General features: G+C 40.2%; 1 protein-coding gene across 3 annotated transcripts in view; it reads left to right on the top strand.

Annotated features, from left to right (window-relative positions):
• EML6 (EMAP like 6) overlaps positions 1-24,605 on the top strand; it is a gene marked incomplete at both ends in the record, with an annotated part of 118,890 nt that overhangs the window by 79,817 nt on the left and 14,468 nt on the right. For 2 of the 3 annotated variants that reach the window (XM_082305415.1, XM_082305417.1), the window contains 12 exons: positions 1,048-1,250; positions 2,614-2,725; positions 3,457-3,584; positions 5,214-5,355; positions 6,571-6,723; positions 6,995-7,126; positions 8,896-8,984; positions 9,622-9,798; positions 9,909-10,110; positions 10,339-10,465; positions 22,537-22,615; positions 23,843-23,972. In XM_082305415.1, the coding sequence (XP_082161541.1) occupies positions 1,048-1,250; positions 2,614-2,725; positions 3,457-3,584; positions 5,214-5,355; positions 6,571-6,723; positions 6,995-7,126; positions 8,896-8,984; positions 9,622-9,798; positions 9,909-10,110; positions 10,339-10,465; positions 22,537-22,615; positions 23,843-23,972 (1,674 nt within the window). Of the gene's footprint in view, positions 1-1,047; positions 1,251-2,613; positions 2,726-3,456; positions 3,585-5,213; positions 5,356-6,570; positions 6,724-6,994; positions 7,127-8,895; positions 8,985-9,621; positions 9,799-9,908; positions 10,111-10,338; positions 10,487-22,536; positions 22,616-23,842; positions 23,973-24,605 lie in introns of all 3 variants that reach the window. The other variant, XM_082305416.1, reaches the window with a different exon arrangement.

A 24,605-nucleotide genomic window follows, 5' to 3' on the forward strand; every position in this document is an offset into this window, starting at 1 on the left:
TAGACTCTTCTGTCAAACTGAGAAAGACAGCAAAGTTGATTTCTGATTGAGGATATTTTTTATTCAGGACTGGCTTTTTTGTTCCTCATGACTTTTAATCATACACACACTACACAAGTACTTGGTAAAAATATCTCAGAGAGCATCTTCTGTGTGTAAAATTCAGCAAAGATAGGTGGCACAAGGGCAGCTGAAAATGGAACTCAAGACAACGCAGGATTAGACAGTTTTAAGAAGTTCCTATACTTATACCATACTTTACAGCGTTCAAGTGGTTCAGGTGCTCTCAGTTTAAAAATTACATTTTTTTTTTCTGCATTTTTAATGTCTAGGTTATTTTTCTAGTAATTAAATAGACTTGCATTGCTGTTTGCCAAATTCTGTCACAGGAATTTGCATTAAGCAGTATCTTACTCCAAGAACAGTCTCTTTGCAATAAAATGGTATATTTTGAATTAAGATTTGCTCAGTGGAATTGGGTTAACTGTGAAATACATGATGACTTGAAGCAAGGACACCACTGCCTATATTATTTTGTAATTGTATTTTTTTTCTCTATAAGCACTCAATTCATTGGTGCGTACGGCTACTTCCTGCTGTCTGAATCAAAATAAGGCTGTGGCAATTTGGTTTTCTGCAAAACTGCTGTCAAATTGTCAACTTGCCAGTGGACAGCTAAACCAGACCTCTAGTATCTCATGTGTAGTTGTGGTCACCTCTAAAGAGAAGGAGCTTGGCAGGCTGTTCCGTGCAACAAATATTCCGCCAGCCATTGTATTAATTCTTTTTACACAATTCCTCACCAAAATTTATCATTTGCTTGGAAATAACAATCTGAAAAACAGAGCCTGTACTGCTTCAAAACTGTCACTGCTAGATTGACTTCCCTTTATTATGTTTTCCCCTTGTGCACTACGTTTTCAGTATTTCTGTTATCTGCTATGTCTTAGGCAATGACAACAGATGGTGGGGTCAAGACATTTGTCCTTTACAGCACTATGGCTACAAACCAAAATATAAAAAGACTTACTTTAGTTTGTATTGCAGGTGGAGGCTTTACATCAAAACGAGGAACATTTGGAACTACTGGAAAATTGGAGACTATGATGAGTGTTTCCTACGGGCGACTAGAAGATCTAGTTTTCTCTGGCGCTGCCACTGGGGACATTTATATCTGGAAGGATACTCTGTTGCTTAAGACAGTGAAAGCCCACGATGGACCCGTATTTGCCATGCATGCACTGGATAAGGTATTTATCATCTTATGTCATCCATTCATCTTTATGATTTGTGTTGCAATACTGGATTTTAGAAGTGTATAACTAACCTATCTCCCAACGCAGTTACTCAGGCTTTGTACGTGTGTATGTAAGCAATACATTGATCTTCACTGCACTGCCATTGAAGGTGCTTTTGATAAACAAAACATACCAGAAAACAAGTTGCACTGATTAAAATCACAAAACCAAGATTAATGAGTTCTGTTATTTGACAGATGTGTATTTGTAAGCACCACATTATATGTGCTCGTTACCTGACCAATAGCTTTCTGACCTCTAAATATGCAGAATTTATTGCTCGCAGTGCTCGTGCGTGTCATTTTCCTATTTGTAAACATGAGAGTAACAGGATAATATTCATTGCGTCTTCAACCTGATCCCAAAAATATTTTTGCATTATCAGTTTCCAATATATGAAATGTGATTTTTTTTTTAATAATATTATCACTGTATCTTAAGCAAGCACGACTTCAAATATCCAAAGTTTTGTTTTTCTGCGTTAATTATTCCAGATATCAAAAGTATTTTCCTTCAGTTGCATCAATAAATCCTTAAAAGAAACTATGGCAAAATATGTTATTGACATCACATAAATGAGGTTGGGCAAAGTTTTGCCACTTGAAATCCACTGGCAATTTGAAGATGTTGATAATGGAATATCCTTTTGAGATTATAGTTTCAACTTTAAAAGTATCGCATAGAAGAAGAATATTAGCTATTAGCATTTTTATCTATCAAGGTCAGTTAAGATCCCTGTGGCTCAATCCTTTCTAGCCCTAATTGATTGTTCCTAGCTTTTCCATCAATTTTGCTATTTGATCTTGGCACTCTGTCTTCTGAACATCCTCCTCACTTTACGTTTTGTTGGTTAGTTATTTATGCTGTGTTTTGCACTCACTTGGCACAGATAATCTACCGAGGGAATTAATCAAATAATTGGTCCCTATGCATTATTAGAACTCAGTTTGAAGCATCTGTTAAGTCCGCTGAATTTGGAATAACTTGAGAAGCTATTATTACCAACCACTGCTTCTTCTAAGGATGAAGCATATATTTTTCCATCGCTTATTTCCACGTGCAGACAAATGTTATGGTCCGGCATTACTATTTACAATAGTTTGCACTCTGCATGGTTATAAGTCTTTATAACCCTAGAAAAGCAACTCTCTAAATCTTCTTATATGTCTTTCTTCATAGGTATAGGCTCCGGTATTTTTAATTCCACACATGAATAAAATGCAGGGGAGAAGTTATACTGCTTTGGACATGTCTTTTTAAATATTAACATATGAGTGCTGACATTTGTGTATGTTTTCATACTGTGATCGTACAGGGGTTTGTAACTGGTGGAAAAGACGGAATTGTGGCACTTTGGGATGATATGTTTGAAAGATGTCTGAAGACGTACGCTATTAAAAGAGCAGCGCTATCTGCTAGTTCTAAAGGTATCATTTTTCAGCGTGTTTTAATAACGACTATATACACAAAGGCTGGTAAAACGGCAGTAATAGGTGTCAAATCTTACCAGAACGCAAAGGGAACAGTAATATACTACTTACTACTCTGTGCTGGAATTTTCTGTTTTGATTGATTTAAGTTGTATTTCACACAATCTTTGCCATTTATAGTTTGTTCTGCTGTTTCCTCCTCTATTCCGTGACATTTGCTTTGTTTTCACTGAAGAAATGATTTTAAAAAGAAATGTCGCAAGCCTGTGAGTCTGGCTGTTCCAAAATCTGTTCTGTTTAGCAGCTAGCTTCCTCAGCTGGCCACGTTTCACGTAGTGAGACCAGGGCCCTAGGAGTTGGGAAGACCTGTTAAATTGTACTTCCCCAGGCATCGGTGTGGAAGTCTGTAAAGTGATATTGAGAGCTAATCACAGAATTAACGTCCGTGTTGCTGGAGCATCTGAACCCCTGATACGCTGTCACTGTTAAAGCAGTAAAATATCTACCTTTTTAGTGCCGCAATACAGACTAGCACAAGCTCCCCTCCTTTGAACTATTAATTAATCCATGGATTATCTAGTAGTTTGATCAGGCAAGTGTATCTCATGTTTCATTATTTTAAAGAGATTTTAATTATAGATTATATAAGCTGTATAAACTATAGGTGTTACGAGGCTCATTTTGATTTCACAATAAAAACCTAAAATTAATATCTTTGTATTCTTCAGGTTTGCTTTTAGAAGACAATCCCTCTATTCGAGCCATCAGTCTAGGACATGGGCATATACTAGTGGGAACTAAAAATGGAGAGATACTTGAAATTGATAAAAGTGGTCCTATGACTCTACTTGTTCAGGTACTGTATGGATCTTCCATATCAAAACATCCCTGTAGAAATACGAGACATTGTAAGATTTTCCCGGTCGTTTTTGTTCTGTTTTCATTAATCCTTTTGGCAACTGTTCCTTTCCTTGCTCAGGCAGAAGTTGATGCTTTCTGATGTAAATGGCTTTGAGATTCACTGTGGATGACAAAATTCTGGAAGTAAAACAAATCATCCATTAAGTTCAAAGGCTGATGAGACTTTTTATGAATTTTTTTAGACGTTTTAGTTTAGGACCCAACATAAAAATGAAAAATGAAGAGTAGAGCTAACACAATTTACTTTATTTTGACAGCATGGTTCCATTTATTTGCTTGTACTGAAATAATATAGTGTAGTCTGAGGGAGCCTATACTTTAATTTGTGAAAAATTGTTTTAGAGTTATGACGGTTTTCTACAGTGACACGCAGTTGACATTGCATGTGTTGCAAAGCATAGAGAGACCTCTTTTTGCAAGACAAAGTAGTTTGCAAAGTCAGGTGAAAAAATGTTCATGTGTATGTCCACTGATGTATTTGATGTTGCTTTGGTTTAGTGTCTCGAATAACCCTAATGTCTATATGTAGAAAACCATATATATAGCATTCACTGAGTTATAATTTGTCAAGTTTTTACTTTTTGTTTTCTATAACTGACTAAATTAACATTGTTTTTTACAAAGATATTGTTTCTTTGGTATTTTTCTTTCCAGTTAGTTCTGATCACATAAAGTAATCTTTCAAATTTTATTCCCTGCATGACAGCCTTAGTAACCTAAATGTGTGAAGTTCTGTTTTATAAATTATTTAACTCATTCACTAATTGGGAATTGCAATCTCATCCTAATATAGTTCCCTTCACATGAATAGTAAGGTTGCAAGATAGTAAAGTTGCCTTAAAATTACCTGATTGCTGTGAGTTTTATGATAAAGAGAAGTGTTACAATTGTCATCCAGCCTAAATTACGTGCTTGCATGCATCAACTTGAGCCAAAATAGAAAATACATAAGGTGTAATTAAGATGTCACGACAGTTCCTCCCCTTTTTCTTTTAATGGTATTTTTCCATCTCAACAAAAATGCCAGTTACCAAACTGAAATCCAGATTGAGAATAGTAAGAAATGATTTAACCTTGAGATGCAGTGCTAGCAAGATGTATGCAAGTTGAAGGAAATCTAGAAAAAGCAGGAAGAGTGATTAAAAACTTTGAAAACTGAATTCCGAGGAACGATTAAAGGAACTAAGTATGTGTATGTTGGGCAAACAAGTTCTCCAGGATCTAAAAAATTACATAAACCTTGAAGACAGATAAGCTATATTAGGATTTCAGGATAAAATCCTGTTTGGGGCATAACTATTTCCTGTTCATTTCAAGTCTGGAAGAGAGAGCATTGGTAGAGGAGGAATCACAGCTAGTAACAGCAGAGGAAACTAAACAAAAGTGTCTTTTAAATGGTTATCAGAGGAAACAGATCAGGTGTCTCTGAATGTGGAAAATCTGTGAGAGGAGATGATGAAGGCCTCATTGCCAGAGGCTTGTAAAAGGAGGCAGGGCAAGTGCTAGACCATATTTCACAAACCCAAATGCATTATTTTCTCATATATTAAATGATTTCCCTTAGGGACATATGGAAGGAGAAGTCTGGGGCTTGGCAGCTCATCCTCTCTTGCCTGTCTGTGCAACGGTGAGTGATGATAAAACACTACGAATCTGGGAACTTTCATCCCAGCACCGCATGCTGGCAGTGAGGAAACTCAAAAAAGGTAATTCTCATTTGGCCATACACTGGGATAGTAATGATACTACTTATTTCTGTAACAGTTCCATCTTTGCTTTCAGTGCATATCACAGACATTAATTAGGTAGGAAGAGAACACAGTCATTAAGAAATTGGAAGCACAGGCAGTAAATTGTCTTTGGCATGTGTCAAGTCAATGAAAAGGGGAGAAAGAAAAAGGATTGTAATCTATTGTAATGAATAATAATAAAATGAACTTTAATCTCTTTTCCTCTGATTCCAAGGGGAATGAGTTGACCTCAGAATCATTTTTCTTCCTGAGAATACTTAAGGCCAGCATGTTTGCTGCTGACATTAAAAAGTTTCCTTATAAATACAAATGTAAAATTTTCTGCATGTTAAGCACAATCGGCCTTCAGTGGCAGTATGAACTTTACACGTTATACCAACTTCTCTGAAAATGAACAGTATTCCTCCCCTCTCCTCTGTATAAAAGTAGATGAGCCATGTTGAAATGCTGCCTTCTCAAAATTACTCTTATTTCGTCTACTCATTCATATCCTTCAGGAAATTTTATGGTATAAATTCAACATGCTTCATTGTCAGTGACAGACCCAGAGGACAGGAACTCTTAACTGGCTGAGGGAAAACAGAGTCAAATGTTTTTGGAGAGGTGAGTTCAGGGACGGATGAGGATAGCTCTATGAGAGGGTATGGTCAGAAATAACGTTGAGGCAAAAAGTCAGCGGAGGAAGTGTAGTACATCTCTGTTTTAAATGTGCTCCACCTGAAAGGAACCATTAGTCAGTCATAACAAAGAAGCTTTCAAGTGTGGTATCCCTGAAAGACATGTAGTTATGCTGCCCGTAATGAGTCTTTCCATTTTTCATCTGGACTTCCTTTCTGCGTGGTTTTGGGGTTTGTTTCTTCTTTTTTTTTTCTTTTTCTTCCTATCATTGGTGTTTTTAGAATGTAGCTGGAAGGCGATATTTGCACCTAAACCCATTTAAGACTGATCAAGTCACCGCTGTCAACTCAAGAACAGCCTATACAGAGGGTACATTCCCCTTCAGTAAAACAATAATCATGGCTCTCCTATCACATATTTGTCTTAATAAATAACAAATCTATTTTAAAAGTATATACTTGATGTAAAAACCTTTCAGTTGCAGTTTATTGATGGTTTTCTCAATCCCAAGTTTGTATACCTTAAGGTACTCCTTTCCATTGTCTTTTGTAGGTGGACGATGCTGTGCCTTTTCTCCTGATGGGAAAGCCTTGGCCGTAGGGTTGAACGATGGGAGTTTTCTGGTGGTAAATGCTGACACTGTTGAAGATATGGTCTCTTTTCACCACAGAAAGGAAATGATCTCAGATATAAAGTTTTCACGAGGTATAATCAGGTGATAAAGTGAAAGGGCAGTGTTTATCTTAGAATTTGTTTTTCTCCTCTAGACCTAAGATCGAGTGTTCAGAAGGGAGAGTGGCTTTATATGTGCTCCATGTATTTAAATACTGCAGAATTCTGTAGGTTATATGCAGCCTAGTATAATGGGCCCCACCCCTAACCTAGTGCCTTTGGATCCGCTACAGTAGTAAAAATGCATAGCAATAATAATTATAACATGTACACCTTTAATAACCTCAGTGTCTCTTCTTTACAGAATCAGGAAAGTACCTGGCTGTGGCTTCCCATGATAATTTTGTAGATATTTACAATGTACTTACCAGCAAAAGAGTTGGCATTTGTAAAGGTGCATCTAGCTATATCACACACATTGACTGGGACTCAAGAGGTAAAATATTTGACGAGAGAAACAGATTTAAAATGCCTGTAAAACAGAATATCAGAAAACTGTTCTCGTACCAGTTACTAAGATAAACTCTAACTACTAATGCAAATGATTTTTCAACATCAAGCACCATATGGGTTCAGTGCAATTACATTTGTTGGTGGAATTCATCCTCGCTCGTAGCGCTTGTACCAGAGTACGTGGTACCACACTGCTGGCAACATATGATTAAAATGTCACTTATGAACATAATATTGCTTTTCTTTGCCCTGTTCTTTTTATAGTTTTGTAGTGTGTGGCACATTTTTCTTTTCCACCTTTTATGTGCAATTTTCTTTCTTCTTTGCTGAGCATTACATGGCAATCACGGCAATGAAGTTAGAGAGCATTATTGTCACAACTAATTAAGTCTAGCAGGATCGGTAATGAGCTCATGCAAATAAGCCTTCCCGGACCTAATATGATTCTGTGTGGAACCACCTGTGTGTCTGAGCCCTGCTTCCCCGTTGTGCTAGTCCCAAAATGCGGTGCAAGCTCGCTGAGCAACAGGAGCTAACCTCCTTTCTGAACCCCGTCAGGTCTGGGTGCCGCTCTTGGGCTGGTGAGCCGTGCCACGGCTGAGCTGGCCCTGTCTGCCTGCTGACAGCCCTGGTAATCTGAGTACTGATAGGTGTCCGCACAGTAACAGCAATTTGTCTGATAATACCTGTATAATATCTGTAGTAGCCAGTTCTTGGATGCGTTACATGTGCAGATAGAAAGTATAAGAAAACTTTGTGTCCTTAATGGTATATATTGGAAACTCTGACTGAACTTCTAGATGTAAAGGATTACTATACTGAATTGTATAACCTGTATAATTATACAGGTCAGATAGGAAGGGCACGATACTACTATAGTCCCAGATTGCACCTCTTGTTGTCCGTGATTCCAGCAGCCTGAATACAGCTCGTGTAACAAAGGGCAAGATGCCCAGGCAAAATATAGCGACGGTGGAGCTGCGCTAGTTCCTATCAGTCGATAACCTAATCCAGTGGTTCTCAGTAAGAGAGTGCTTTCCCTGGCAGTTATGCGGTTTAGATATTGTAGAACTGCTTTTATGATAATAAATCCCCACAGGATTTCTTACGCTAGTATAGTTGTTAGAATTTGAGAAATTCAGAAAATGCCTTTAATTTTTTATATCATAAATATTGTAAAACTGAATTTGAAAGCATTTTTTGCTTCTTCATGCACAACTACTTGCTAATATACTATCAGTTGCACACAGGATTATCTTCATGATATCACAGTATTTGTATGGGTACGGTAAACTTCATATTCAAGGACAGTTTGGTGCGTAGCTGGACTATACGCCAGTTGGGCAGTGCAAAATAGAGAGGAGCTTACAATGCTGTTAACTTTTGGCAAAGCTGTCTTGCAAAATTGTTATGAAAATTAATAGCATATGCTTTTTTTTTTTTTAATTTCCATTACCGTGATGATGAAAACACAAGCAAAATATTTCTTATCAGAAGAAAGTGCTTTGCTGCAAGACAGTAGTTTTTTAAGGATGTTGGATGGTATCTAAAATATTACTTCTGCAGTGACTCAGGACTATAGGGTTCTTACGAGAGTGATTCTAAGCATCTCTTTTACTGTTGCTATGAATAACTCTCTGGAGGATAGTTTCTTAGCTTACCCCCAGTAAATCTCCCCACTCAATCAAAAGAAAGTTCATAATATTCATAATAATAAATAAGATTCATAATAAACTCTTATTTCGTATCCAGGAAAGTTATTGCAAGTCAATTCTGGTGCCAAAGAACAACTATTTTTTGAAGCACCAAGGGGGAAAAGGCATATTATAAGAATTGCTGAGGTACGACTTACGCTTACTAGATTTTTTACTGTGAAAGTTATTTTTCTGGACTGTTGAAAATTAGCATATTTTGTCTTCAAATGGTATATTTTTTCCTTTTAAAATACTATATTTACAGTGATGAGAATTAGAATTATTTAATCATTCTGTATAGTGTCTTTCCTAGCATTTGTAAATGGTAGAACTTGCAAGTTTCTGTTTGTATCTCTACATTTATTTTTATTTGTTTAATAGCAGTCGTTTCCCATAATCCCCTTTCCTGAACGATCACCTGTTTTCTGTGTAATCGGTGTGCATACAGGTTATAAACCATCTTTAAACAATATGACCTGGCTTTTAAGGATGTGGATTATTTGTGACACACAATTCTTCTACAAAATTGCCAATGTTTAGCACCTCAGAAAATCCTTAAGGAGATTTGTATCCAAATCATGCTCTACCTTGGGAAAGCGGGAATGTTTAAAGTTTTAAGCCTTTTGATGAAGATATGCAGTTTGTATTAACTAGCTGGAAACAGTGAACAGTTTCTAAAAACACAAAAAAATTAAGTTAATTTTTTTAGAAAATTATACGCATAAAACCAGTGTGTATTTGGTATGTATTGAGATGACTTCTTCTGGGGAAATTTTGATTGCAGATAGAGAAGATCGAGTGGGACACCTGGACATGCGTTCTCGGTCCTACTTGTGAAGGAATTTGGCCCATGCACAGTGATGTCACCGTTGTAAATGCAGCTAGTCTTACAAAAGACGGAACGCTATTAGCTACGGGAGATGATTTTGGGTTCGTGAAGCTTTTTTCATACCCAGTGAAGGTAATAAGTGTATATATTTCTGTGGTTAGAAACCGCACAAGAAAAGGAATTAAGGAGGACGCTGTTAGCAATACGTCAGACTGCTAATACATGAATTCTTTGTGCTACAGGGCCAACATGCAAAATTCAAGAAGTATGTGGGTCACAGCGCACAGGTAACCAACGTGCGGTGGTTGCACAATGACTCTGTGCTGCTGACTGTAGGTGGTGCTGATACGGCTTTGATGATCTGGACCAGAGAATTTTTGGGCATTCAGGAGAGTAAACTGGTTGATAGTGAAGAATCAGACACAGATGCAGAAGAAGACGGAGGTAAAAAGGATTGTATAAAATACCTCTTTCGTTTGTCTTCGTTCCACAGAGGCTTGTGCAGGTGTTTAGCTTGAAGCGGGCAAGAAACTTTCATGTGCTAAAGTTCAGCGTAGGGACAGCGTGGCAGGATTTGTTTCCTTCCTTCTGTTGGTGCAGATCTTCGTGTTTTCTGCTCTTCCACTATGAAACAAGAGTAGTTTGTTTTATTTTATGTTTTATTTTTCTAAGGTTATGATAGCGATGTTGCAAGAGAAAAAGCAATTGACTATACCACTAAGATCTACGCAGTCAGCATCCGAGAAATGGAAGGGACAAAACCACATCAACAGCTGAAGGAAGTTTCAGTAGAAGAGAGGTATGTGACACAAAGGCATTCGTTTCCAAATGTACATTGCATTCTCTTCAATCTCTTTTCATTCAACTGAAATTACTCCTTAGAAATCAGACAGGAATTTTTAAAAATTCACAAGATAACATTTAAAATGGTGTTCATGCTGTACAACGTGTTAATGTGATGGAGAAAAATATGTGTATGTAAGTAAAACACCTGTGAGTGTTGCGCTCTCTTCTGCTGTTCCCGTAAGCAGTTACATTCTTTCCGAGTTTGTGTGTGTAGCTGTACACATGTCTGCAGCAGGGCGTTTGTGACGGGCTGAGCTTGTCAATACTTGGTAGTTAAGGCTTTTGGTGATGTTTTCATCGAAAGGTTTTCGGTTGCTTACAATTGTGTCAGGTTGTTACTGTTAAAGCTGAAATTTCCCGTGGCACACGTTGGCCTTAGGCTGAATTATTCTGAAAGCAATAAGCTGGAAGGAGAGGAGAGTAAAGAAAAGAGGTAAGAGCTAAGCAGAGAGGGTGAGGTCCGGTGAAACACAGACCTAGGGGAGCGGGTGAGTAAAAGCTCTGACTGGGACAGGACTGCTGGGACCGAACAGGAGGGTCTATAACCAGTGAAGTGCATTCCCCTTTGTAACCTGGAACTGGATCTAGGCACGTTATATCAGTACAAAGTATGCTCCAATAAATACCTGTGGGATTTATTGGTAACACGGGTGTCTTACTGCCCTTTTGGAAGATAAACAGCCTGTGAATGCTGACGGTTACTGTATGAGTTCCGAGGAATAAACACCTGTAGAGTAAATTTACACCTGTGAATCCAGTTGATGCCTCAGCTGTGAATCCATGCAGTTTCTTTTGGTAGAATTGCTCTCTATAAGTGGTCGTTCTTTTATCATGAGTTTTCTTGCTTTTGCCCAGTGTCAGGCCCTGACAAAAAGGACCGCTGGTGTGTTAACCCCCAAAAAGAATTTAAGCTCAGTTGTTTCCCCTCAGTGTACCCAGAACACACGACTAGTTACAATAGCACTAGGGTGATGGCATATTGCTCTCCCCACAGGGATCCTGCCCTAGTTAGAGGACAGGGTACACAGTCCTCAGGGAACGCAGCGGCTGCAGAAGTAAGCGCTGGTGCAGCGTAGGATCCCAGCTCCTGCAGGTATTGCAAAAGACGAGAGAGCTGTGTGTAGGAGGAGGCTGGGATGGCACGAAGAGCGTGCTCTGGAGCCTGGGGAGAGCTGCCGCCTTGCTGTTCCTGCTTCTGCCGCAGAGCTGCTTGGTGATGGCTGGCGAGTCGAACGTTGTTACCGGCAGCCTCTCGCTCTGTGTGCCGCCTTCTCTGCTGGCAGCTGAGGGAAGCATGGCTGAGTTTGCAGAAAAACTGCACACTCACAGCTGCACGTGGAGATCGTTTAAGCAGTTCTTTGAACAAACACGTACCGCATAATTACATTGAACAGATTAAGGGCTAAGGTTTTTACTTGACTACTGAAAATTAGTGGCAACTTTTGAGATTTTTGGCTTTAAAAAATCTCCTTGGTGTCCTGATTTGCAGGATACAAAGTGGAGTGAGTAATGCTTCCTAATCTCATGCAGACCTTGGAAAAATAAATTAGTTTATGTTTTTAAAGCTCTCAAAGAATGCAGTGTTGAACATCATGGACAGAAAGTAATAATTAATAATTTTTCACTCAGTATTTGAATAGGAGAACAAATGTTGGGTGTGAAAAATGAGAAGAAAAACGTTGCACCCCTTTTATTTTTTTTCATTACAACATTTTAACAAAAACATGCAGCAGGAGGATTAGTGATTTTTTTTTTCAATAAAACGTTGGACCATAACCATTTCTTTTCCCTTTCTTTTAAGGATATCTCTTTCGATTTTCTCATTTACTCATACAAAGTCTTTGTTCCTCTGTTTTTCTATAAAAAGGCATAGTGTATTATCTAGTAAACATGAATGTTTTGAGATTGAGTTAAGAAAGGAAAAAAAAATATTTTGTTTGGGGTGAATATTGCTAAATCATTATGACACATGAAATAACAAGTGCCAGTGGTAAATGGCCAGATGTTTTACACCAGAAACCCTTGTACCTTCCAGCTGCTTTAGTCTGCTTTGATGATGCAAAAGCATCTGTAGAGTGAGTTTAATTGACCGATTAAGCTGGGCTTGCAATTGTTTTGTATTAGTGAGTTACCAACAATATGAGCATAAGCATCAGTCTCTTCTGCAGCTTTTCAGCACTATTTTCAGTCCAGGAGTGAAAATCACCACAGTCCCTTTGGGGCCCTAGGAAGCTTGCTTTCTCTGAAACCTGGCCGTGGTTACATGCAAGCAAGTACCCTGCCTCTCAGAGGAGCATCTCGGTCTGCACCGTGCACTTCAGGCTTCTGGACTTTTGAGCCTGTCCATAATCTCAGTCCTGCGCCGCATAAGCCGGTTCAGCTGACCCTGCCGTGTTGCTGGGGAGGAAGGCACCCCTGAAACGCACAGGCGGTTTGCCTTTTTCAACCTCTTTAACAAAACATAGTACCTGCAAAGCAGCCCAGAACAAGACAAATGAAGCAGGTTTCCTGTTTGTCACACCAACACGGACGAGCCATAATGCGGGGAAAACGTGCTTTGTGCTCTCCAGTACCACAACGCAACACTGCAGCTGGAAGCTTCTCCAGTGTGCCCAAGTGTTTCCACACTACCCACTCTGTTTATAGCTGGTGGGCCTGATTAAATGGGTAGGCACCTCCTCTGCAGGGAGATTGCCTCCGATTTCCATAATAGTCTCTTCCTAATGACTGTACATGAAAACAGCATACCGTAGCCTAGCTGAGGGAATAATCTATCCCATAACGAGTTCTAGACTGAAGAGAGCAAAAAGGAAGGTTTTAACATTCTCCGTATCTGTTTTCTTCTTACTCTCTCTATGTAATCAACAGTTTCGTACTTCATTTTTAAATAGCTTAAAAATAAACCCTTGTAACTGTCCTTTCCATCTTTGCTGCTAAAGAGTCACAGCTATTCTTCACATTTTTTGTATGCCCTCTTTCAATTACAGCTACTTCAATATAATCACATCTTTGGTATTTGGAATTTGCTGTTCTGATAAATTTGTCAACAGATCCCATACTTTTCATATATAGCTTGTTTAGGCAAAGATATATTCACTTCCCTTTCTTAGTCTGATTAATATAAATTACCAGAATTTATAGTCAAACAGTTAGAAGCAGAAATCTTGTGGTGAAATGTAGGCAAAGCTGCAGTTTCTGAGGGTGTTGTGCTGGGATAGGGCCTTAAGCTGTGAAAGGTACTGATGCAGCGAAAGGTTTTGGATGCAGTAAGAGGAGGTGAATGTGTTGGCTACTGCAGTGGTCAAAGACTTCAATTTTTGGCCACAGTTGTACCAATTTATGCAGAATCTCAACACTCCCCATTACGAGTGCTTCAAGGCGAAGCTGACTTCCCTCAAAGACGTATGAATTATGAAGCAAGCTTCGTAGCTGTGCCAGATGTCATCTTTGCTCAGAATACAAAAGAATGTAACAGCTAATGAAGGATTTGTCTGACCATATCCTAAAAGCTTCCTGAAAGCACTGGGCTGACTTTTCTTTGCGCCTACAAGGGTCCAAAGTGATGGCTGACCAAGCCAGGCAAAATTAAAAGCTTACGAGTACTCAGCTGGCAGTGTTCAGGCAAACCTAAGTTCTCAATCAGTGAGCCTTCAGGATGTGGAGTCTTGCCATCTCTGTGCGCAGGGCTGAGCGACAACAAGTAATGTTGAAGCCAGTTCACAAAGCTTTACGTTTTCTGCAAAAGGCACAGCAGAAGTAGCCTCTCCCGGTCCCTTCAGCTATGAAGAAGGGAACCAAGAGGGTGTATTCCATTCTCTTTCAGGCAGGTACGTGGGAAAACCTGACAGTCTTTTGAGGGGGAAGATTGTCTGGAGAAAATATTCCAAATCCCAAATCTTTCCCCTTTGTAATTGTGCCGTGTGTCTGTATGAAGACCCCGAGGGTTGTGCATCTGATGGGATGTGCATACTGTGAATACTCTGAGATTCATTACAGACTGTGTAAATTTTGAAAATTATGTTACGAGCTGGAAAGCCATTTAAGTTAGCAGCAGTGAGTTAATCGCCAGACCTGAAAAACTGCTGGCCCACTGCACTGCAAAATGCAGCGAGGATCTAAGAAGAAGAAAAGCCTCCCTTGCTGTATTTTCATTGTGTGTCTGAGAAAGGAAAAACTGTGACTTATTCATAGGCATAGTGGGTAGAAACCCAGAATTAAACAAAGTAAGTTTAAATTAAGAAAAGAAAAAAGGAGGAAAACAAGCTTCCAGCTCAAGCAAGAGACAGGGATAGGTGGGGCTGTTGCTCTGAGCTGCTTCATGGGGGCAAGGACTGTAAGCTCACTATGTTTCTTTCTTTAAATAGTACCATTCAGAAGGTGAATTGTTGCTTAAAAAGTTATTTGCCTGCTTATATGATACAAACAGGCTTCAAAGGTACTATGTGACACCTAGGAGACAGTTCTGGTTCAAGAAGATGGCCGCTTTATTTTCCTATAGCTACATTTCCATCTTTTTAACCTTTGTGTTTGCTGGGATAAGCTGGCAGGACTCTGTGCTTCTGTCATATCGAGAGTGGTGAATCTGAAAAGCTCAAAGTACATTCTCTCTCTAGAAAGACCAAATCATTGTCCCAGTCAGGAGGAGTGTGATCTCAGGAGCTGTGAGGTGTCTCCTGAGAAGATTGCCAGGATGTGGCTGAGAGCTGATACGGGCAGTGCCGGGTTATGAGGGGAAAGCTTTGCAACAAACACCACCCTCCTGGGAAGGCATCAGCAATTCGCAAATGACTCCCCCCAAGTTAATACAAAGACTTACTTTACTGTCTGTCTGTCAGAAGAGAGGAGCCAGCAACTCTTGTCCCTTTTCTCCCCCATCACGGGTAAGAGAGTAGGAGGCCAGGTTTGACGTCATACTCGGTAGAAGATAACTGCGACTTTGAGCAGCTCTGTGCATCCTGTTACTACCCAGCACCTGCTTTGTGCTGAGCACAATCCAGCAAGGTGAAATGGAAATCTGTATTACACTGGCCTTCTCCACATCGCCAGAGTATTGGGCCCCTAAGCAAGCTGGGAAGCGAAATTTCACTATTATAAAGGGCAAAAAAAGTGTATATGTGACAAAATTGGGGATAATATTAAGGTTTTTCCTTAGAAAAGAAAATGAAAGCCCTTTATCAAATGTACTTTTCTTGTCTCATTTGTTTACATAACGAAAATGATGATGATTCTGCAAATATCTCGGAGGAATGTACAAGTTACATGATAGACTTTACTTGCAGGATTTGAAATAAATCATGGGCTGGTATTTTTGTGGGGAACCCAAGATTTACTGTCTCTGTCAGCAGTTACAGCTTTAGGATGGAAAAATAACAGGAGAGATGAGGCTGAGGAACAGTTTTGAAGTATCTTGCGGTTGTATTAGTTGGTGCATTCCGTTAAGATAATTAATTGATTGTTGTTTCTCTCTCCTCTCCCCGACCTTCTTGTTTTTCTTCTTCCCCCTTTCCATGTCTGTCCTATCCTCCCCACCCACCCTTATTTTTCTCTTCCTTTTTGCTCCCCTGATTGGCATCCTCTTCTTTGCTCTGCCTGTACGAGACAGAAGCGGGGTGGCAATGAGGGGTGCTGCAGGAGCAGTCTCGCGGTGTGGGAGCTCCAAGAGCAGTGCTCCCACACCACGGGACCCCTTGGGCACTGGTGGGACTGTCCCAGGCAATCCAGGACAATTGTAAGCTATACTGGGTCTCACGTAGGAATCGTGCTCCCTTTCAGAAAAGGGGTGACTTTTGAACTGGGACCTTTTAACTGGCAAAGAATTTATATAAGAAGAAGTAAAACAAGCTTGCGTGAAGACTGTATTTACGTTACTAACACGAAAGGCAAAGATGTGTTTGCATTTTGCATTCTACTAACCGCTAACACATACCCTATGTTTGCAGCTGCCATTTAGTTTGATTTGCATGACTCTACATAAACTGGAAACTCTTGTAATGTACCTGGTGATGGAAAACCCTTTAAAGCAGGTCGAATGTGTAGAAAACAAAAAGCAGCATTAGCATGTTTGTCTCATTTTCTGTTTTCTTAACATGCTGGCTTGTCTCACTCCCTGCGAGTTATCTGTCTCGGAGCCTGTTCTCAGTCGTCTTAACATGCATCATTTGTAATCATATGTTCTGGTAAGGATGAGAAGTTAAAGAAGGTTAAGAACCTGGATTTCCTCTCTTCAAATATTATTCTTTTGATTATTTCTTTCTTTATAACAACATGAGCTGAATTATGTAAGCTTTCAAAATGGCCCTCACAAGTGGCCAGTACAAGCCTTTGTACCATAAACCGAATTATTAGACATATGGTTACAAAATTTGATCGTGCACTTTTACATGCACACTTCTGTGGGTGCAGTGTAAAAGCTTTGAATGTGAATCTGTGTTGTATTTATGTGTAGGTGGGAACTATTCAAAATGTATCTGGAAAAACACACCTCTGGGGCGGAGAAAATAACTTTGGGCTTATTTCAGCAGAAACCTGCTGTTTGAGAATGAGTAGCATCCTTTGGACTGTTCCCTTTTACTTTCCAACAGCATTATGTCAAGTTAATGCATCCTAAACGTATGTGGCAGCATGCTGGTTTCATCACATTTGTCCCCAAGGCTTGAACGCATTGTGCCTGGTATTTTTACGGTCCCTGTCAGCCTCCCGAACTCAGAGTCAATCTCCCGTCTCCCGCGGGTCGGCACAGAGCTGGCCCGAGGGTCTTCTTCATTCGCGTGACACGTAGCGGGTGTGGAGTTGAGGGGTGCCGAGGCTGGCCCGACGCACAAGGTGTTCCCAAGATTTCTCCCGCTGAACCTGAGCGCTCTCTGCACTGAGGCTGATGCGAATTATTCAGCTTTCTTTGAGGGCTGTTGTGTAGGCTGTAGTCTAGGAAGGATTGAAAAAGCCTTGTTTCTGATACGTTTCGTTATGCAGGGGAAGGATGCTATGGTAGCTGCCTATTATGTTTTACCTCCAGCCCAGAAGTTTTCCATATACTATGGGTTTAATATTTTTACTTATACAATGAGCACAGCTTCAAAACATGTCAGAGTTTATGGAAGGAACAACAAAACAACTGGAAAAGACTCTTCCTCTCAAACATGATCACAAGCCCCGAGAGAAGCCTAAGGAAAGAGAGAGACCTGCCAGAATATGGTGAAGTTGGCTTGATTCTGATGCCTTGGTAGTATATGGAGAGAGTTCTCCTGAAGTAGTAAAAACTTTTTAGCTCGAGGACAGGAATTTAGGTTTTGCCTGAAGCCTGTTACAGCGTGTTCCTTGCAGCTGGCTTTGGCAAAGGGGGCTGAGGGATCTTCCAGACAGCCCCGCCTGCCCAGCGTGTTATGTACGACAGCTCTCGGTGCAATGGGGCCAGCCCATTTACAGTGGCTGGTTAGTTTAACAGCTTTACAAGATGTTTAGAACAATAAACTTGTTGAAAAATAAAGGCCTTCAGATTTCATTCAGAACTGATTAACCTTCTTATTAATCTGCTTTTCTGCTTGTTTCACATTTGGAGACTGAACTAGAATGACATGTGAATGCAATGACTAGCTTCCCTTACAAAATACGAAAATGGCTATCTCCACCATACGTTCTGCACCACCTTTTCTTTTTTTTTTTTTTTTTTTAAAGAGTGCATCAGCGTACATGTGAAATCATAAATATTGTAACCATGCTAAGGCTTTTTCAGTGCTACGCTTTTAAAAAACAATTTAGATTACAATTGATGTTTCCCTCTAGTTTTGTTTCAGCTTTGCTTTGATCCACTGTATTAAAGAGTGGACGTTTGCATACCAAATATTAATTCTTTTTTGTTGTCTTGTGTTATCTACAAAAAGTAAAGGAAAAAACTCCTATGTATGTTGGGATGGGAAAATCCAAGGGAGTAGAATTCACAAAATCCTTTAGTCACTTCTTAAAGCTCCAGGAGTTTTGCAGCAGTTGCAGGGCACTTGGGAGCCCCCCTTCTTCCACCCTCCCCACCAGTGGAAGCGGACTTTTAAAAGCTACTTTGGCATTTTTTCTGAGATGAACACTGCATTTTTTAAAATCTTGGATTTTTAATTCTCTTGTCCAAACAAGCCTACCAGTAGTGGATCGTCTCTTTGAACCTTGCTTTCTCTTCTTGGGAGCAGCCCTGCTCGTTTTTGTTTTGTGTAGCAACCAACTATGCTCCCTCCCCAGGCAGCAGCCGCCCAAACGCACCGTTAGGCTCCCACTCGGGCTCTCTTCAGCTTCTTCTCTGCCCGTTTCTGCTGGGCCCAGCCTGTCACCTCCTCAGCGGCAGGACATTTTTCTCCATCTGTCCCTGCTCCAAACCTCGTTGTCGCTTCTGAGGATCCAATTCTGTTCCCATTGGGCTCAGAACAGAGTATTTGTGTTCTCACCAATGTAGTACTGATGCAGACAGCGTCTCTCATCAGAGAGCAATTATGCCATGTGCCCTAAAAACATGAGCTGGTTATCCCGGTCCCATAGAATTTATCATAACAATTTTTGGTCTGCTTTTTCTCTCCTTTATTTTCCATCTATATGGATCTAATTCCCCCCCCCCCCCGCTTTGGCCCTGTTCTCTAAGATCACATCTCTTTTCACCCTCAAGCTGCCCCGCTCTGCCCCCCAGCTCTTGGTTGTCTATCTGTTAGTCTCTGTCCTGGTGCTGCCTGTTCACCCCCGCCGTGATTTAGGCTCCTCTTCCTCCTCGTTGGTCTTGGCCGTTTCAGCAGCCTTCCCGGGGAGGCGAGAGTGAAGGGGTTGTCGCTTGCGCCTGTTTACATTTCTGCATCAGGGCCCGTAAAGAGAGCGGGTGAGATTTCCTCGGTTTAAATCTGGAGTTAGCTCACCGATTTGTAACCGTGCACGCTTGTGTAAGCATATCATCGAGATAACCATTAGTAACAGACATTTTATTTGCTGTATTCACAGTATCTAAAGAACTGAAAGCCCTCTAATGTCTGACTGTGTCTTATCTTTCCTGGAACTCATTCACCCCATAACGTAATATAAGCACATTTATTTTAAATTACTGGAAAGAAACCGTTAATGCTTGTATTATGTTTTAACTTGCTTTCCTTTGGAGGCAGGGAATTGTCAAGTAAGTACTAACAACACGCAGCACAGAAAAAGCACAGATTGCTGTGAATGTACAATGCAGATTGCAGAGGTCAAAAAGGGTGAATATATGTAATGTGCTACAGTGCCGATTTCTTGTCTTGACACTGCCGTCTTAGCTATCCAAATAAATCAGGTGTAGTCGCAGACTTGTTCCAAATGAAATGACTTGTTAAAATGTTAAAAGTCTGATGCTGCTTTACGTGTGTTTTATTAAGATGACAATAAGGCAATGAATGCATACGTGTGTATATATACATGTACATGTATATATGAACGCACACAACATTTGTGTTTGTGTGTACTGTGAATAGATATCTATGAAAGTGTATGTGTGTGTGCGTGTGTTTCCAAATTAAATCTCGTGCTTACAATCTAGTGATTATCAGCCATGTCATAGTGGTAGTGTTCCCTTGCTTTCATAACAAATTTGGCTTGCTCTTGTCATAAACTTTAACTGATATTCCTAGGTAAAGAAATGTAAAAGTGATCCATTTTAAAATTACACTAAAACAGAAAAAAGAGCAGGAAGCATACGAGAAAATGATTTCTTATTTTCGTAAGTGCTGATGCAAAGGCCTTAGTAAATCTGGGCTGAAATGGCTCTGCTGCTCTAGCATCACAGAATGATTTTATTTTGTAAGAGAATTAAGTTTTGCACCGATTTCCCCCGCCCCTTCTGGCCTGGCGCCGCTGTTCGGCCCGGCTGCCGCCGAGGGTTACGTAAGGTGCCTTGGTTGACCATGTTCAGAGAAAATAAAGGTACTTGTTTCCCTGCGAACAAAAAAGTACAAGCTGTCCCCGCAAGTACGTTGGCCTACCAGTGAACAATTATGAGGCTAAATTGCAGGCTGAACTTCGAGAGGAAACAAGCAGCCATTGTGTGAAATTCCCAACAGCGCTTATGAGGCTGTGACATTTCTGCCAGCTCCCATCCCTGTCAGGCACCTGAAAACAACGACGTGGAATCACGTTCTCCTTCCGTATGAAGTGTGCAAGCAGCATGGATGTAGCTTCCTTTTTTGCCTCCGTCCCGTAGGATCTTTAGTTCAGAGTTCCCCAGGGATGCCAGGGTCCGATGTTTCCGAATTTGTAGACTGGTGCACTCTTTAATTTCTGTTTTAGTTCTTGCTGGCATGCTTGAGTAGCATGTTTTGTGCCACGAAGGAATGACTGATCAACTCTAAAAATGCTTGTGCATGAGTAAAGTGGTCAGAAGTACACCTAAACTGTATTAAGTTTCTTACTTGGCTTTGTTTGCTGCTTACAAGGGGATCAAGGTAACTCTTTCACTCTTTTAATGTCATGAGATCACCTGCTACTAATGTACTTTGCCGGTAGTTAGTGAGTTTGCTTGTTTGCTTAAGAAGTGGGTTAGTTTGTTTACTTCCAGCTTTGTTCTGCCTTTTTTAGAGCTCAGATTTTCATGCTGCTTACTCCGCCAATAAGTATTCTAGCTGTGTAGCAGTAAGTGTTCTAGCTGTGCTGTCACTCGTTGCCTTTAATACCTTCCATGAAAAATACAATTGCTCCCACTAAGCACAAGGGATTTCATTCTTCTGCAATGAATTTTTGCAAAACAAGAATTAATGGTAGTTACAGGATAAGGACAAGAACAATCTAATTTTCACAGCATATATAATGTACATCAAGTTCGCACCTTTTTTAAATCTTAAACTGTGGAAATGCGGCCCAGATTTGAGTGTTTATTAAATAAATGGAGGCCAGGCATTTTGGTTTTTTCCTTACAGAACCCCACTGTTGTTTAACCCCGTCTCCAGAATCTGCAGTTGCAGTTTAAAGGCACACAGTGCGTTTTTTTGTATTATTAACAGCAGCCAGCAAGCGATGTTTTGGAGCAAGCATTTAACCATAATATCTGTTTGTATTTTTTTGCCATCACCACTTCTACCCCAGCCTTCTGGCAAGATCCGTTTTCTAAGTAACAGATGATCAAACCGGACCAAGAAGCTAGGCCGGATTTCTGTGGGCTGATTTCTCCAGTAACCGGCTCTGTTCTGCTGTTGGCAGGGTTAGAACGAGCCCTCATGAATTTCTGTTAGCAGAAAGGGAGAATCATCGTGCTTAAATTAACGCAACGGGCGTCTAAAGCGGAGCCTGTGCAGCCGGCGTTCGATTTGGTAGGGTCGTGAACTCCTAGAGGCTGAGCTCCCGCTGCTCCTCTGAGCTTCGTGCCTCTTCTCTTTGTCTGGGAAGGACCAAGTCCAACAGCAGCAGGAGAGGGTAGCTGTCTTTAAAGACTGTTGGCACGAATCAAATTTTGTTTCAGTCTGTGTTTTACATTTGTCTTTTTAGCTACTTTTAGCAACTGTAATTGCATAAAAATGCTTTGCTGGCCTTAGTCTCTGTTAAATTCACATGGATGAGTGACTTGTACATTTTAAAATGTAACCATTTTATCTCTAATATGGTTTTGAGAAGATTTTAATAAGGTCTTGTCGAGGTTTTGTGATGGAATTTCTCAGAAGGAGCAAGGTTGGGGAAAGGTCAACTGCTAGCTGTAGAAAATCTTTTAGATCATTTCTGAAAGCAAAAATTTACTATCATTTAGTATTCAAGGATTTTCCTATGGATTTAAATCATTATGATTTAAAAAAATAAAATCGGTGTACAGTGGTCTGTTCTGTCACTCATCCACTAAATCTGCATCAATGTTATTTCTGCTCTTTCCATCAAAATGCATACGATTTCAGTCAGTTTATTGTACAAGTCTAAAAAAAACCCTAGGCATTAAGCTCATATAGTTGCAATTGGCCATTTCTTGTTCACATACCAAACATATGCTGTGGTTCTGAAGGTTTTATTTTGCTTTCCAACATCTTGATTGTCGTCTTTTTGCAATGTTTGTTTCAGGCCACCAGTTAGCAGAGCTGCTCCTCAGCCTGAAAAACTGCAAAAGAACAACATCAACAAAAAAAAGAAACTGGTTGAGGTCAGGCTTAATACTTTTTTATTTGCTTTAGAAGTAATACGTGCTGGGTGAAATTCAGCCCTATTTTGAGGGCAGCTGAAGTTGTGTATAAGTAGAAGAGAAGAGAAAGAAATTTCTAGAAAGCATGTTCAGCTCTGGCAGCAAACACCAGATGTGATAGCAACCTCTTGAGAAAGAACCTCAGATTCAGGGTGTTAAAGCTTACCTGTGATACCAGCTCTCTGCAAACCCCGAATTTGTCTCAATTTGAGGGGCAGGTAGAGCCAAAGCGTTTGCGCATCCGCAGCAGAACCCACGCTCCCTACATAACCCCAAGGGAAATAAATACAGTCAGAAGCTGCACTTTCACACAGGAAAAATCATGTGCGTGATTTGGAATGATGAAATTTGCTCATTTACTTTGCAACATACGTTTGTCCCCAAACTGTAGGAGCCCCCAAACAACTTTCTGGAATTCCCACGTCCTATGCTGAACAAGGAACGTTCTGTGATCCGCATGGACAATTTGCAACAATTGCTTGGCCTGTCCATGTCGCTCAGATTGTTCCAAGTCAGCTGTCATTGTCTTTGGGACAGCCTCATTGCGTCTGTCTTCTGGGCTATAAAAGCAACTGTAACAACAATCCATTAACCCTCGCTGTTTTTCTGGAGGAAATTTCCTTGGCAATGGCTTATTGCAAGCTGAAATTACACCTCTGATTAATGGCTTAATTGTAGAGTTACTTATAGCCTGCCTTTGCTGCTTCTATGGACTTTAAGGTCAGAATTTGGTCTGTTAAAATTTGGTAGTTTACGAGAATGATGTCTGAAGACTCTTAAAGTAGAAGTACAGATATTTGCAAACACCTGACACCCTATACAGCTATTAAAGTGTGATGGGAAGATTAATAAAATTGGACCTTTTTTCTAAGTTGTATATATTTTGAATGGAAATTTAAAGAAACAAAACATTTACAGCCAGCTGGATTATTAAAGAAATAATATAAATGCAGTGCCTTAGCTGACCAGTGAAAGCATTGTAGATAGTCTGTGAGAATGTCCTGCCTCGATAAATCAGCAGAACAGGGATAACTGATTAATTACTGTTTAATTATTCTGTTGCCTCTACAAGATATTAGTAGCTTGTGTAATTACTTTAGAACTGTGCTTATGTGATCCAAACTCTGTAATCTCCTTGTTTCTTCTTTCGCTTCACTCGTATTCTTTCTTTTTGTTTTGTTTGACTAGGAGCTGGCTTTAGACCATGTTTTTGGATACAGAGGATTTGATTGCCGCAACAACCTTCATTACCTAAATGATGGTGCTGATATTATTTTCCACACGGCTGCAGCAGGCGTAGTTCAAAACCTTTCTACTGGTAATTCAGCTTGAAACAATACTTTGAGATAAAAAAAATGCTTTACAAGTAAAATATTTCTGATTGGGAGTCTTAACTTTTTAACATTCCTGTGCCTTTCTCACATTTTGCATCGTGATAAATAATGCAGGGAAATTTAGATGGCTGTTGTATCAGATTGACGATGTCTCCTGTTCAGGTCACCCTGCAGAGCCTCCCTGTTCTGTTCAGCAGGTAGGAGATTCTGCTAGGAAGCGTAACAAAAACCTGTTCTATTTCTGCAGCTGTGCCTTGCTAAAATCTCTGCTGAGCACGCAGGAATGGCTGTCTCGGAGAAGAGAGCCTGGGTTATGAAACGACTAGTACCCAAAAAGTGTTAGGAGCAGTAGCATCCATTGCTTCATTTTGAGTTGTTTTAGCCAAGTCACACTCCAGGGAAGGGTACATTTTGATGCAATACAGCGTGAGCAAGTTGCTCTTTGGAAGGGGTAGAAATATTCCCTGCCTTTTGGGTAATGAAGAGGAGGAAAAACACCAAAAATTTACCTGGCCCTAAGTCGTAGCACCATCATCTCTCTATTCTTCATGTATCTCAGGAAACAGAGACAGGAATTACAGGAATTTTGGCTTTATTTTCCTCCCTCTTGGTGCCAC

This window comes from Platalea leucorodia, assembly GCF_965183815.1.
Source record: "Platalea leucorodia genome assembly, chromosome: 3".
In the NCBI taxonomy this organism is placed as follows: Eukaryota; Metazoa; Chordata; class Aves; order Pelecaniformes; family Threskiornithidae; genus Platalea; species Platalea leucorodia.